Source organism: Mus musculus, chromosome 13 (genome assembly GCF_000001635.26).
Source record: "Mus musculus strain C57BL/6J chromosome 13, GRCm38.p6 C57BL/6J".
NCBI classification, from domain to species: domain Eukaryota; kingdom Metazoa; phylum Chordata; class Mammalia; order Rodentia; family Muridae; genus Mus; species Mus musculus.
The window spans coordinates 97,021,362-97,036,211 of record NC_000079.6 but is presented as its reverse complement, the minus strand read 5'-3'; the positions used below and the strand labels follow the sequence as shown (position 1 = coordinate 97,036,211).

At 43.9% G+C, this 14,850-nt stretch overlaps 1 protein-coding gene and 1 long non-coding RNA gene across 6 annotated transcripts in view; one reads left to right on the top strand and one right to left on the bottom strand.

Annotated features, from left to right (window-relative positions):
- Gm41028 overlaps positions 1-14,850 on the bottom strand; it is a 42,965-nt gene that overhangs the window by 23,024 nt on the left and 5,091 nt on the right. The gene's annotated exons all lie outside the window — the stretch shown is intronic.
- 1700029F12Rik (RIKEN cDNA 1700029F12 gene) lies at positions 958-14,348 on the top strand. Of its 5 annotated transcripts, none has more exons than NR_104276.1 (3): positions 958-1,000; positions 5,790-6,011; positions 13,624-14,348. NR_104276.1 is itself a non-coding variant. In XM_011244689.3 (3 exons), the coding sequence occupies exons 1-3, from the start codon at positions 1,947-1,949 to the stop codon at positions 11,714-11,716; spliced, it is 339 nt and encodes a 112-aa protein (XP_011242991.1). In that variant the 5' UTR covers positions 1,823-1,946; the 3' UTR covers positions 11,717-11,792. The 5 variants fall into 5 exon arrangements, 4 of the variants coding, with proteins under 4 accessions (XP_011242991.1, NP_001271134.1, NP_079861.1 ...); XM_011244689.3 differs by lacking the exons at positions 958-1,000; positions 13,624-14,348 and adding exons at positions 1,823-2,030; positions 11,684-11,792; NM_001284205.1 differs by lacking the exon at positions 958-1,000 and adding an exon at positions 1,850-1,988 and having other exon boundaries at positions 13,612-14,348.

Sequence of the window (14,850 nt, the reverse complement as noted above, 5' to 3'; positions counted from 1 at the left end):
ATCCTGGTGAGTCCTGGGTGGTCATGACACCTAGTAACCTAGTAACCGTGAACAAGAGTGGAAGGTTTGAAAAAGACTTTAAAGGTACAAGGGATAAAGGTTAAAATGCACGACTTGCATTTTTTGATTTTGTAAAAGAGATTTGTCCGTGGTTCCCTCTTGAAGGTATCATTGCTCTTAAAAGCTGGGAGTCCGTGGGTAGTGATTTCCAAGATTATTACAGAGAGTTGGGCCAGTGGTGAATAAACCTTGTAGAAGGACAAGGTAAAGGGAAAATGTATTTTGTGTATGTGTTTAGAGCTATGTGAAAATCTAGAGAAGCGAAGGTCATTCTCATAAGTGCTTTTTAGTCTTTGGACCCTGACTAGAGATAGTTTACACCAGAGACAAGAGAGAATGGGTTTGAGAAAAGCAGCCCTCTCTCACTATCTGGGGGTGCTTTGGAGAAAGAGAAAATGAACGTAAGCTGTTTCAGAGCTCTCCTCAGGACAGGAAAAAGTCAGGAGACATCCTGCCCCCTCTCTGGCTCCTACTGGAAGAATGCTTGGATCTGGGTCTCTTAGGAAGGATATCTGGGTCCCTTCTGGATGTCTAATTCTCTTCTGACCTTGGCACACCAATCTGTCCATGTCTGTCAAAACTGACTGTTTAATGTTAAGTCTGTGTTTTCCTTTTGTGGTTTGATTGTTTGTTTGTTGTTCTGTGTTTCATGTTCAAAAGAAAAACAAAAAACAAAACAGAACTTTATCTGCGGGTTCAGCCCTTGATTTAGTTTTAACTCATTTCAAAAAAAGAAAAATAAATAAATAAATAAATAAAAAACCGTCTCAATTGGCCTTTGGAGCCCTACACCTGTAGTTAGGAGTCTAGAAGTCTCCTCCTGCCAGGAGCTTCTCTGTAAAAGCCACTCTTAAAGGGGCCAGCAGCTTCTCAAGTTCTATGGCTGTTTCTCCTACAAAAATCTCTGTGACTGTGATTATTGGATTCAGCAGGTGACAAGGTGCTCCCCTCATGAAATTACAGCTAGAAAAATTAAGAATTTTGTCTGGTTTAAATAAGTAAATGTATGCAGCCATTTCATTTTTGTTTCTGACTGGTTTTAAAAGTATAATATGTTGTACATGTCTTGGTTATAGATTATTGGCTCATAAGTTATTGGGTATGATTAAAAATTTGTAACATTGGTAACAGAAAGTTGGCTTAAAACTGGTAACTCGCCGGGCAGGTGGCGCATGCCTTTAATCCCAGCACTCGGGAGGCAGAGGCAGGTGGATTTCTGAGTTTGAGGCCAGCCTGGTCTACTTTGTGAGTGCCAGGACAGCCAGGGCTATACAGAGAAATCCTGTCTTGAAAAACAAACAAACAAACAAACAAACAAACAAACAAAGATATGTCTAAATTTATGTAATTCTTTTCCTAGAAACCAGACTTATAAAAGATAGGATTTAGGGCAGTGTCTCTTTGAGGTTTTGAAGGCTGCATCATCTTGTGTTTGTGTGCAGGAATGGGCAGCCAAACTTTGTAGCATGGAGGTGATTCACTTGGTGTTTTTGGAGAGACTGGATTGTTTGGGAGATTGAGTTTTGATTTCCAAAGTTCTGGCATGCTCTGGGCTGCTGTCTTAGAATGACCCAGGCTTGCTAACTGCAGTTCAAAAGCAGGGAAACACTTAACTTTGTAATGTGAAAGTAATACTTTTGATGTTCATTTTAAAGAGAATCGATTGTTTACACTTTTAAAATTGGGCTTTGCTTCTCAAAACTGTGGTTGTACTCCGGTGTTACAAGAGAAACTTAAAAATTACAGTTAAACTGCCAGTGTTCCATTGGCTGCAGTTGGCAGTTCAATCACAGCACAGCCTTGTTTGTTGATTTAAAAGGAGGGAGTTATGGAGAGCCTTTTGGGGTGCCACTTGGCAGGAATCTGACATTGGCCATGACAAGGAAATGAGCTCCAGGCAGGAATCTGACATTGGCCATGACTGGGATGTAAGCTCAGACAGGAATCTGACATCAGGGCATGATAAGGAAGTAAGTTTTGGCAAGAATCTAACTTCAGGCTGTAATAGGGAAGTAGGGTAAGGCAGAAATTTTAGTCTCAGGGTGCAACAAAAGAAGTAGGCTTCAGGCAAGATTTTGGGCTTGGACAAGGAAGTGGGCTCAGGTATTTTGGCCATTATGACAAGCCCTTGGAAACATCTGTCACAGGAGTAATCAAGGGACTTTGCTTACTGCCTTGTTAGTTCCTTATTGTACTGCTCGCCCTTAACACTTGCATGCAATTAAGATGATATAAAAGCAGATTGGGAAAATTAATTTGCCTTCAGTCTCAGAATTGGCTAGGGTCATGCTTTAAAAAAAAAAAAGCAGCTAATCGAATTTTTAGAGATCCTCAAGCAGGGGTTCTTTTTGTTACATGATTGTCTTATGAGAATGCTAAATTAGTCTGCCATGTGGCCATCCAGCAAAGCAAAGACAGACTTACATTCCTCTTTGTGCAAAAATTGGACCCTCATACAATCAGGGCTGGTTATGGCTGCAGGGAACTACAGTACAAGTAAGCAATGCTTTCACAGTGCTGAGGTGATAAGGAATTTTTGTTGTTATTGTTGTTTTGTTTTTGTTTTAGTTAGTTTGTTTGTTTGTTTTGTTTTGTTTTTTTGAGACAGGGTTTCTCTGTACACCCCTGGCTGTCCTGGAACTCACTTTGAAGACCAGACTGGCCTTGAACTCAGAAATCTGCCTGCCTCTGCCTCCCAAGTACTGGGATCAAAGGCATGCGCCACCACGCCCGGCAGGAACTTTTTTTTTTTTAAGATTTATTTACTTATTATATGTGAGTACACTGTAGCTGTCTTCAGACACTCCGGAAGAGGGAGTTATATTTTGTTATGGATGGTTGTGAGCCACCATGTGGTTGCTGGGATTTGAACTCAGGACCTTTGGAAGAGCAGTCGGTGCTCTTAACCACTGAGCCATCTCTCCAGCCCCCGGAATGTTTTAAGTATGGGGCATACATCATTTTATGAAAGATTGTCCAAAAAATTAAAGATATAGACAGACAGTAGAATCACTCCCCTGTAATCTGTCCTCACTGCAGGAGGGGTAATCTTTAGACCTGGCCTCAGGCAGTAAACTCAGATTAAGAAATATTTACATTTTAGTTAATGCAAAGCTCAGAGCAGCCTCAATTTTGGAAGGCACTGCCTTTGTCTTGCAAACACTGCCTAGAAAGTTTCAGGCAGGAAGAGCATTTTTAACAGATCTATCCAGGTATTGTTCAAAATAAAGTTCAAAGTTCAAAATAAAGATTTGTGGAAGGTTAATGAGGCTATGGAACTTATAGAGGCATTAAAATCTGGCCTGCCTATTCCATATAGAATTATTATGGATTTGGAAGATTGTTTTTATTAGTCCTTTGCATCCTAATAATTGTAAAGGGTTTGCTTCTAGTGAGCTAATTTTAAAGTTTTGCTTTAAACTAATTTTAATTAATTTTAAATTTAATTTTTAACTAATTTTAAAGAACCAATGAAGTGATATCGTTGGAAAGTTTTGCCTCTAGGAACAGCTAATAGCCTTACATTATGTGAAAAAAAAATTATCTTGTTTCTGCTTTGATACACTAAGTTAGAACTTTGAATTCCTCAGTGTATGGAATTTTATTGCAGGCCTTTGCTCTTATACAATGAGCTTTAAAATTTTTGGAGTAGTTGTTTTTGTTTTTTGTTGTTTTGTTTTTCAAGACAGAGTTTCGCTGTAGTCCTGGCTGTCCTGGAACTCACTCTGTAGACCAGGCTGGCCTCAAACTCAGAAATCCACCTGCCTCTGCCTCCCAAGTGCTGGATTAAAGGCTTGTGCCGCCACACCCGGCTCCAAACTGATTCTTTAGATCATCAAAATAGTAATAGATTGAGACAACAATTTGGTATTTCTAGACAATGCGCAGGTTAAATTGTAAAAACTTGTCCTGAATGTCCTCAATTTCTACCTGTACCACTTAATGGTGTTAATCGTCGAGGATTTATACCTAATCAGTTATGGCAAATGAATGTTACTCATATTTCTGATTTTGGAAAATCAAAATATATACATGTGACTATTTGACACCTTTTCAGGCTTTCTAGTTGCAACTGCTTTAACAGGAAAAGCAACTAAAAAACGTAATTAGTCATTGTTTTTCTATGCGTGGTGTTCCAAATCAGATTAAACTAGATAATGGAACTGACTATTAAAGTAAGCACAGAGATGTTTTGTCAACCATTTAACATTACCCATAGTATTGTCATTCCTTATAATTCTCAAGGACAAAGTACTGAGAAACAGGTATTATAGAACTTTAAAACAATAGCCTCATAAAATAAAAAAGGGGGCGTTATATCCCCTTGTACCACAAATTTATTTAAATCATGTCCTTTTTATTTAAAATTTAAAAAAAAATTTGGATGCCAAGGTAATTCTCTCAGTGTCTATGGCACCCTACAACCAGGCATACTCATGCCTAGGTGAAATAGAAGGATCCACATACTGGCACATGGCATGTTCCTGATCAGATATTTAATACAGGGAAAGAGGGCATGCTTGTGTTTTTTTCTTCAGGATGCTGAAGGAGCATGCTAGCTTCAAGAGTGATTGGTGAGACATGCTCATGCTGGGACATAGAATGATGCTGACCCGTGAGCTTTCAGACTACCCTGACAATGGTGACTGGGAAGCTGTTTTGAGCATATGTTCCTGATCCACTTTTGCTTGCCTATATCCCAGATTGTACAAGTTGCTTTGCCTCAAGCTTTTAGACTTTGTAGGATAGAGAACGAGAACATGGAGACTGGAAACCACCTTTAAAAACTTAATAAGAGTTATAATGACTCTCTCTCTCTTTTTTTTTTTTTTTTTTTGGTTTTTCGAGACAGGGTTTCTCTGTGTAGCCCTGGCTGTCCTGGAACTCACTCTGTAGACCAGGCTGGCCTCGAACTCAGAAATCCGCCTGCCTCTGCCTCCCGAGTGCTGGGATTAAAGGCATGCGCCACCACGCCCAGCCTATAATGACTCTTTTCTTTCCTTTAATGTGACCAGTTATTCTGACTCAATCATGGACTGGTCTAGAAATTAATCCAATATTGGAAATAACAGTCTTCATTTGGAAGGCTGTTTCTGGACATTTTTAGAGACATTTGAAAGTCAGCTGTAGTTCTCTATGATGATATGTTAGCAGTAGATAAAATTGGGACAGGATCTGGATTTCAAACAAATGTTAGTGTATGTGTTAAGACTCCAAATCTGTTATTGATTGATCATGTTAAAATTACTTTTTCTTCCATAAGTATTTAATGTTGTATTTAAGTTGTATTGATTTCCAGTTGTGTTAATGTGTTGTAATCTGGCATGTCTGTTATGGTGGGCTATCAAACAGCTTTTGTATTATTGCCTGTGAATACTACAGGACCTTGGAATTCTGAAAGAAGCTTGCAGGTACTGGAAGAAGAAACATTGGTATCAGTACCTCTGAAGCCTGTGACATCACATAGGAGGGACCAGCAGACCTGTTGCCAAGGCAACAGCCACCATATTCCCAGAATCCATTTGGCTCACCTCCCACTTTTACCTGAGTTGTGTCTCACCACCCATACATAGAAAAGGCCTCCCTTATCTCGCTCCTCCCTTCTCTTTTCTTCACCACCTTGCCCCTCTCTCTCCCAATAAACCTCTTACAGGTGGAACTGCTTTGACCTGGTGTGCTATGATTAGCCGAGAGCTGCTATTCTAATACATCATTTGGTGATTATGCAGGACAGCTGTGGAGCTCAAGCGGCACCCAGTGTGACAGTGAAGCCACCACTGACCCGGAGAACCAATGTCACATGGACGGCCAACACTGCCTGTAGCCACTGCTATACTGCGTGGACTCCATCCGCTGACACCTGCCATCATTCACCACGTGGATTGTCAGTGCTGCTGCAGGCCATGGCTGCTGCGGCCACGACTGCTATGAGACTCACAGACTTCTACCACGTGAGCTATGCCACCCTGGCCCACCCTGTGGGACTAGCTTCTGCCGGGTCCACACCAACCACTCAAGTTACACGTTTCCATTTACCAGTTTGCTAGAATTCCCACACAGACACCGACATATTGATTGTTAAGGTCGGTCAGCAGGAGGGCCCCTAATTCCCAAGATAGAGCCTGGCCAGCTTTTTCTGTTGGCATTTTGTAGCCACGTCTCCCAGCTGACATAGGAGTTAGGACATCAACCCTTTGGGTGACCATATCCCTCCAAAGTGGCTCTCGTTCCCCTCCCCCTCAGGGCTCTTGCAGCCTTCTAAGAAAACTCTGGGCCCAGGGCAGAGTCCTTTCTAGTAAGTCCTGGACTTACTGTGTAGCCTGGCTGATTTCTTTTTGGTTGTTGAATTGTTCTCGAGAATGAATAATCCAACAAACCCCCAATGGGTGCTTTGATGTCTTCGAATATACCTTCAGGTACTCCACTGTGATGTCTCCTGGAAAATCTCAAATATTTGAAGTTAACATGTGACTTGAAGACATCAAAATTAATATACCTCTGCAATAAGGTCTGGATTCAGTACCAGCTAGACAAGAGTTCCAAATGACCACTTAATGCAACCCTAGATCCAATTATTTTAAGGGATCTTAATACATGCTGCCAGCGAACTGGTAAATGGAAAGAGGTTCCCCATGTCCAAGCATTCCTCTGTCTACACTCCAATCCCTCCATGTGCTTTCCTTGATTTCTCTTAGCCATGAAACCCACACAACCTCCGCCAGACAATGCTAGATCCCGCTAACAAACCACCCCCTTTCTGCCGCAGACCTGTTTCCACACCACTTAAAACCCAAACTGTTGCCTCAGTTTCTCCTTCTCACCAGGATACCCCAGAGCCTGCTAGCTCTACCTCTCCAGACCCCTCCCTCTCTTCTGTGCCAGCTGCAGGTCGCTCTAAACGCCCTACATTGGCACCTGCCTTCACCCCTTCCTTCACATGCTCTAAGGACATAGCCAAACCCAAGTCCTTCTCCCCCAGGGACTCCTGACCCAGCATCAGTCCTTCCTCTGAGAGAAGTTGCTGGGTTAGATGGCCTTGTCAGAGTACATGTTCCTTTCTCAGTGAGTGAACTTTCTCAAATAGAAAGTAGACTGGGTTCTTATACCTCTAACTACTCCACCTTTTTTAAAGAGTTTCAATACATTACTCAGTCTTACAGCTTGACTTTCCACGATGTACATATGATACTTACTAATAACTTACTTCCTGAGGAATGCAGGCGAGTATGGGAGCAAGCGAAAATGCATGCAGACGAAATTCATCAAACAGATAGAGCATATCCAATCAGATCAGAAACAGTGCTTGACCAGGATCCTTGATGGAATTATAATTCCGCAGGTGGTGTTTTAGCCGAGACAGGTTTATATCATGCCTATTGGCAGGCCTAAGAAAGGCAGCCTTAGCTGGGCAGTGGTGGCGCACGCCTTTAGTCCCAGCACTTGGGAGGCAGAGGCCGGAGGATTTCTGAGTTCAAGGCCAGCCAGGTCTACAGAGTGAGTTCCAGGACAGCCAGGGCTACACAGAGAAACCCTGTCTCGACAACCCACGCCCCTCACCCCCCCCCCAAAAAAAAGAAAGGCAGCCTTAAAGCCAGTAAATTTTGAAAAACTCCAAGAGGTTGTCCAGGACAAGCAGGAAAATCCATCTCAAATTTTAGAACGCCTCACAAAGTGTTAATTACAGTAAACCAATCTGGACCCTGGAAACCCAAAGGTAAGCAACTTCTGATGACCTACTTCTTTTCCCAGAGCTACCCCGACATAAAAACTAAACTTAAAAAGCTGGAGAGGGGACCCCTAACTCCACAGGAAGAAGTTTTAGCACTGGCCTTCAAGGTGTACCATGAGAGAGATAAGAATGCCCACAAACAAAAATACCATAGGCTGGCAAAACCAGCCCCAGCCACTGCCCCGGACTCCTGGTCTTCTAAGACTCAGAGACCACCAGGTACCTGCTACAAATGTGGTCAACAAGATCACTGGGCAAAAATCTGCCCTAACTTCCACAAGCCAAGGAGGCCATGCCCTTGGTGCCATTAAGAGGGACATTGGGCTGTCAATTGCCCTCATGTTATGCAGAACAGAGGGACATCACTCTCACATAACCCCCAAGCTGATCTCCTAGGCTTGGCGATGGCTGATGAGGAGGCCTGAGCTCTCCTGACCCGACCACTGCCATCACTACAGGGAGCCCCGGGTAGATATCATGGTATGTGGGTGGCCCATCTCTTTCCCCTTGGATACTGGAGCCACTTACTCGGTCCTGACAGAGTTTTGGGAGCCCACTTCTCCTCACTTTCCTATTGTCAGGGTAGGGGGACAGCCTTACTTCCCTTACTAGACCCTACCACTTAGTTGCATTTTTAGGGGTGTACCTTTCACCCATTTCTCTTTGATAGTGCCAACATGTCCTGTTGCCTTATTGGGAAGGGATCTTCTGGCTAGGCGGAGAGCTGCTATTTACTTTGCTCCCCCCATTCACCTAAACCCAAGCTCGCCAGCAGTTCCTCTGCTCCTTCTTTAGCCAGCCAACCTACTAACAGTACCATGTTATTTCCTTTACCAGCTTCTCAGGTAGACCCCCAAGTCTGGGACGTCCAGAACCCCTCTGTTGCTAAACACCATTCTCCTGTTGCCATCCAATTACTAGACTCTACCAGGTACATCACCCAAGCTCAATGCCCTCTCTCTCTCTAGAGCCTCAGGGGACTTAAGCCTATCATTTCTGACCTCTTGAGGAAAAAAACTCCTTCGCCCCACCTCTTCCCCCTTTAACACCCCTATACTAGCAGTTAAGAAACCTAATGCTACCTATCGCCTGGTTCAAGACCTCAGGTGCATTAATTTTGCAGTGGTTCCTCTCCATCCTGTTGTGGCGAACCCTTACACACTTCTTTCCACTATCCCCTTGGGGACTTCCCATTTCTCAGTCCTAGATCTCAAGGATGCATTCTTCTCTAGCCCTCTAGATGCCCAGCCACAGAACATATTTGTCTTTACCTGGACAGATCCTGATATCCATTTTTTCTACCCAACTTACCCGGACTGTTGTTCTACCTCAGGGATTCCGGGACAGCCCACACCTATCTGGTCAGGCCCTGGCTTCTGACTTCCTATCTCTATCTCCCCCTAAATCTAAGATTATACTTTACGTAGATGACGTCCTTCTCTGTAGCCCCTCTCTAGAAATTAGCCAAGCTGATACCTCTGCTCTTCTAAATTTCCTCTCCAGTCGAGGCTACAGGGTCTCACCTTCTAAAGTCCAACTCTCCACCCCTCAGGTCACCTATTTGGGGCTAACAATTACTCCAAACCCACAAGGCTATTACCTTAGAAAGAATCTGATTCGGTCTCTAACTGTTCCTTCTACAAAGGAAGAGATTTTGTCATTCCTAGGAATAGCTAGTTTTTTATGTTCCTGGGTTCCTTCCTTTTCCCTCCTTTCTTGTCCCTTATATGAAGCAGCGTCAGGCCTCACCCAGGAACCTCTTCTCAAACCTTTTACCAAGCCCTTTCAAAGGCTCCAACAGGCTCCCCTTAAGGCCCCAGCCTTACATCCCCCTGACCTGACTCATCCTTTTTCCCTCTACATAACTGAAAAAGAGGGATTTGCCTTTGGAGCCTTAGGTCATCAACTGGGACCCTCTTTTGCACCCGTAGCATACTTTTTGAAAAAACTAGATCTAACCATCCAGGGATGGGCGCCTTGTATCCATACCTTAGCAGCCGCTGAACTCCATATTCAAGAGTCAAAAACAAAAAACAAAACAAACAAACAAAACAAAACAAAAACAAAAACAAAAAAACTAACCTTTGGGTTGCCTATAACTGTCTTCTCATAACCTGTCACAGCTCCTAACATATAAAGGCTTACAGACTCTACCTCCCTCCAGGGTTCTTTCTCTTCAGGTAGCTCTAATAGAAGACTCCACACTCACTTTCCAATCATGCCTGCCTCTTAATATTTACAATCTTCTTCCTCGACCAAATACTAACCATTTCCTATCTTACTCCTGCACTGAAACCTTATAGGAACTATTACCTCATCCCTCACACATACAGGAGGGCACAATGCCTCAGGTCATCTATAACTGGTATACAAATGGCAGCTCCTTTTTACATGAAGGGGCCAGAAGAGCTGGCTATGCCATACATAGTGTCAGAGACACCGAGGTGGTGGAGGCACAGGCCCTTCCTGCTCATACCACCAATCAACAGGCTGAACTAATAGCCTTTCAACTGGCACAGGGAAAATCCCTCAATATCTACAGAGATCCCAAATATGCTTTCCATACCCTCCTGTCCCACGTTGCTCTCTGGAAGGAGTGCGGGTTACTTACCACAAAAGGAGGATCAGTCACTAATGCAAGCCAAATTATGGCCATGCTAAAGGCCTCCCATCTCCCCACAGCTATTGGGATTGTCCACTGCAGATCCCACCAGACGGATGACTCTATTTGTCTCCAAGGGAAACAACCGAGCCGATGAGGCAGCTAGAGCTTCGGCCCTTAGGGGCCTAGACTTGTCTCATCCTCCCCAGGACATTCTTACACTACAACCCACATCTCCACCTTCACCCCCTGACACCCACCAAACTCTGCCCTACCTTCACCAACTCTTTCATCCTAACAGCCCAGCATTGTCTTATTTTGTTAAGACCTACCTACAGCCTACTTCTGAGGACTTAACATTTCTTGAAATCTATCACTGCTTCTTGTAAAATCTGTCAGATGTCTGACTCCAACTCCAGATATCGTAGCACCCCTTTTCCTACCCATCAGGCTAGAGGTTCCCTTCCTGGAACTGACTGGCAACTTGAATTTACCTACATGCCCACTGTCAGACTTGCCAAGTACCTCCTTGTCTTGGTGGACACCTTCTCACGGTGGGTGGAGGCGTTTCCCACAACTAACACAAGGGCTCAGACAGTCTCTGAGCTCTTCCTCTGAGAGATCATCAGAGGAGATCATCACTGGTTTGGTGTCAGCCTCTCTCCAATCAGACAATGGTTCCGAATTTACTTCCCAAGTTTCTCAAATCCTATTTAAGGCCCTAGACATCCCCTGGCATTTTAACATTCCCTACTACTCTCAATCTTCAGGTAAGGTAGAAAGAACTAACCACTCTTTAAAAACCACTCTTGCTAAGCTGTCACAGGAACTTCACCTTGATTGGGTAAAACTCCTACGCCTGGCTCTTTTCAGGCTACAAGCTCTCCCCAAGTGACCTCTTCTCACCTCACCCTTTGGACTCATCTATGGACATCCAGTCCTAACTCCTGGTCTTTCACCTAAGTGCTCTCTCCTCCCAGACCATCTACTTACCATATTACTTTGCCACCTCCATTCTCTCCTATGGAACTTTGCTAACCACCTCTACTGCAGCCACACACTGTCTTCTGTCCACTGCCTGTCAATACTGGAGGCCAAGTCCTTCTAATCCCCTCCAGATTGTTGGCCTTCACCCCTCTCTCCTAAATGGCAGGGCCCTTTTAAGGTAATCCTCGTGACCCCTACAGCTGCTAAACTCGAGGGACTCTCTCATTGGGTCCATCTGTCTCATCTCAGACCTTTCATTCCTCCTCCTAAAAATGACTCTTCTTCATACACATCGACCCTAACAGGACCGTGCTTTGTTAAGCTCCAGAAGACGTTGAGACCGCCCACCTTGTCTCCAATCCTAGAAAATGAGACTCCACTCTGGCAGCTGTGCTCGACCTCATTGGATTAGACGTGGGTTTCGTGTCCTCCCCCTGCTGTTCATTTCCATCTAGGGTAGCCCTTACATCTGGAGATGTGGGTCCAAGAAACCCCCACAGATAACAAATAGTCTTTCCAAATAGGGTCAGGAAACTGCTCCATAGCCAGATGCCAAGAACTGATGCAAATTGCTATCATCCCTGTATCTGTTATCCCATCTAAATATTATGATCTCTATAGTTCCTTTCTCTTTGACCAAACAAAAGATTATTGTAGAAAATGGCCAGATGAATATGGGGGCTGCCCACACTGGTCTTGTCAGATACATATTTTAGGATTACGGACCAATCATTTCTTTTATCAACACTGCAAGACATCCTTATCCTATATACTAGACCCATGGGACTCCAGGTGGGAGACAGGAGTTGTTGGTAAGCTCTACCATAAAAATCAGCTGGGGTCCTCAGTAAGTACCATCCACATCCAGAGACAATATGTCTCAATTGCGTAACCCCTAGATATCGGAAAAGTAGGGGAGATAATCAAACACTCCTCTGAGTCCTTACCTCTTTGAGGTCACCCCTCATAAATGGCACTAACTTGTCATTCTGCCCTTTTTTTTTTTTAAGATTTATTTATTTATTTATTTATTTATTTATTTATTTATTTATTTATTATATGTAAGTACACCGTAGCTGTCTTCAGACACTCCAGAAGAGGGAGTCGGATCTCGTTATGGATGGTTGTGAGCCACCATGTGGTTGCTGGGATTTGAACTCAGGACCTTCGGAAGAGCAGTCAGGTGCTCTTACCCACTGAGCCATTTCACCAGCCCTCATTTTGCCTTTTGCTGAAGACCTTGACCTCAGCATACCAACTCCTTAATGTCACCAGGCCTGGACACTTTAAAGATTGCTGGTGTACCCCTGGAACTAACTCACAATTGTCACTTACAGTGTCTCTGGTGATACTGCCAAGTAACCTTAACTCACCCTTTGTCAACTGTCCTGACTCTGATGGTGCCATGACTCCATACCTTACCTCTATCCCTCTCTTTGGTGTGGCAAACTCTTTTAAGACCTCTGGGACACGTTCTGTAGGAACACTAAGTTCCCTAGACTGCAATAGAACCATAACCCTCGATATATCATCTCTGCCACAATGCCCTGCAGTCCAGAACACCAATTCTTTGTGGCACTCACATATATCATCACTTACACACCAGCTGGTCAGGAGTCTGCACGTTGGTACTCCTTTTCCCTGAACTGGGAGTAATCCAGGGATGAGCCCCTGCCAATCCCAGTTGTAGATATGATAACTGTCCAAAATAAGAGGGAAGTTCAGGTTGTACCTCTCTTGGTTGCTATGGGAATAGCCATAGGTGCTGGTACTCGAATTGCAGGGATAATGACTTCTATGACCCAATATGATAATTTACTTTCCAGTTTAAAAGCAAGTTTCAAGAAATGTCTGAAACCGTGCTTACTATCCAGAAATAGATCAATTCTTTGGCAGGCATGGTGCTTCAAAACTGATAGGGGCTAGATGTCCTGACAGCTAAAGAAGGTGGTCTTTGCCTGTTCCTCCAACCAGCATGTTGTTTCTATGTCAACCAATCCGGGGTAGTGAGAAATAAAATCCAGGAGCTAAAGCAGACATCAAGAACTTCAGAGACCGTGAGACCTCCAGTTCTGGGATTTTCAAAAATCCTATATGGAAGTGGATTCTCCCTTTCATGACACCTTTCCAAGTCATCTTCCAGGCGTTATCATTTGCTCCCTGCCTCATTAATCTTGTTTCTACATTCCTTAAACGACAAATATAAAAAAATTCTAACAAAATTATTAATCAGCTCCTGTTGCAGGATTACCAGCCACTGTCCACAGAAGACCAGCTGTCCACAGAGGAACCTGATGCTAATGTTTACCAAGTGGATCCTGATGGTGAAAGTCAGCTACACCCCAAAACTGACGACGCCCCAAGACAGCAGGAGGCAGCTTAAGAGACAGGATGCCCTCATTCTCTTTTCACCATCAGCTTCCCCCTCCCTTTCCCCCCACTTCTCTTTATAATAACAAGAAGGGAGTTATGTTGGTATCAGGACCTCCAAAACCCGTGACATCACATGGGTGGGACCTGCAGTCCTGTTGCCAAGGTAACAATCACCATATTCCAGAATCTACTTGGCTTACCTCCCACCTTTACCTGTGATATGTCATCACCCATATATAACCCCTCCCATCTCTCTCTTTCTCTTCCCCCCTTCTCTTTCTGCCACCACGTTGCCCCTCTCTCTCCTAATAAACCTCTGACAGGTGGAACTGCTTTGGCCTGGTGTGCTATATTTAGACACAAGCCGCTGTTCTAACACATCAACAATGGGTCAGCAACAAGTTTCCAGCCCCACGCCCCAGTAATGGTTCTGGAATGTCCCTAGAGATAGAGGAAGATAAAGGTCACCCGCCCTGGAATTCCCTTCATGTGCTCTAAATCTGGCCTGCAAGCTCACTTGGTTGTCTCTCTATCTTGGTAATGGGGGACCCCAGCATGCTGGACTTCTACAGAATAAAACATACTTTATCTATTTGAGTCCCGGGTATCATTCTTTGTTGAATCATGAACCCTTACAACATCAGAGCAGGAGGAAAGAGCAAGATTAGGAGGAGGAAGGAGAAGAAAAAACTGAGGAGAGTAACTTAGAAATTTAGAAAGCATAGAGTTTGATAGGTTTCCCCCTTTTTACTTCTATCCTTTAAAAATAAAGATTAGAATTCTTTAATTCTTTTTCTTTCTTTTTTTTTTTTTTTTTAATTGTCTCCTTTTTTCCTCTTCCTGTGAGCAAATTTCCCTAGCTGACAAGGAGGTAAATAAATTCTCAGTCTTGGGTCCCCAGCTGGAGGACCTGTGGAGAAAAGAGCAAAGGACCTCTTTATCTAATCCCTACCCCACCCCCATTAAGTGACAGGTGTTAATTAAACCAGAGGCCTGCAGGCTTCAGAGTACCTTAGAATCAAGACAGGTACACACAAAAACAAATCCTAATCACTCCCAAGACCAAGTCTTGCCCCCACTGATGCTGTTTCTCCTTGGC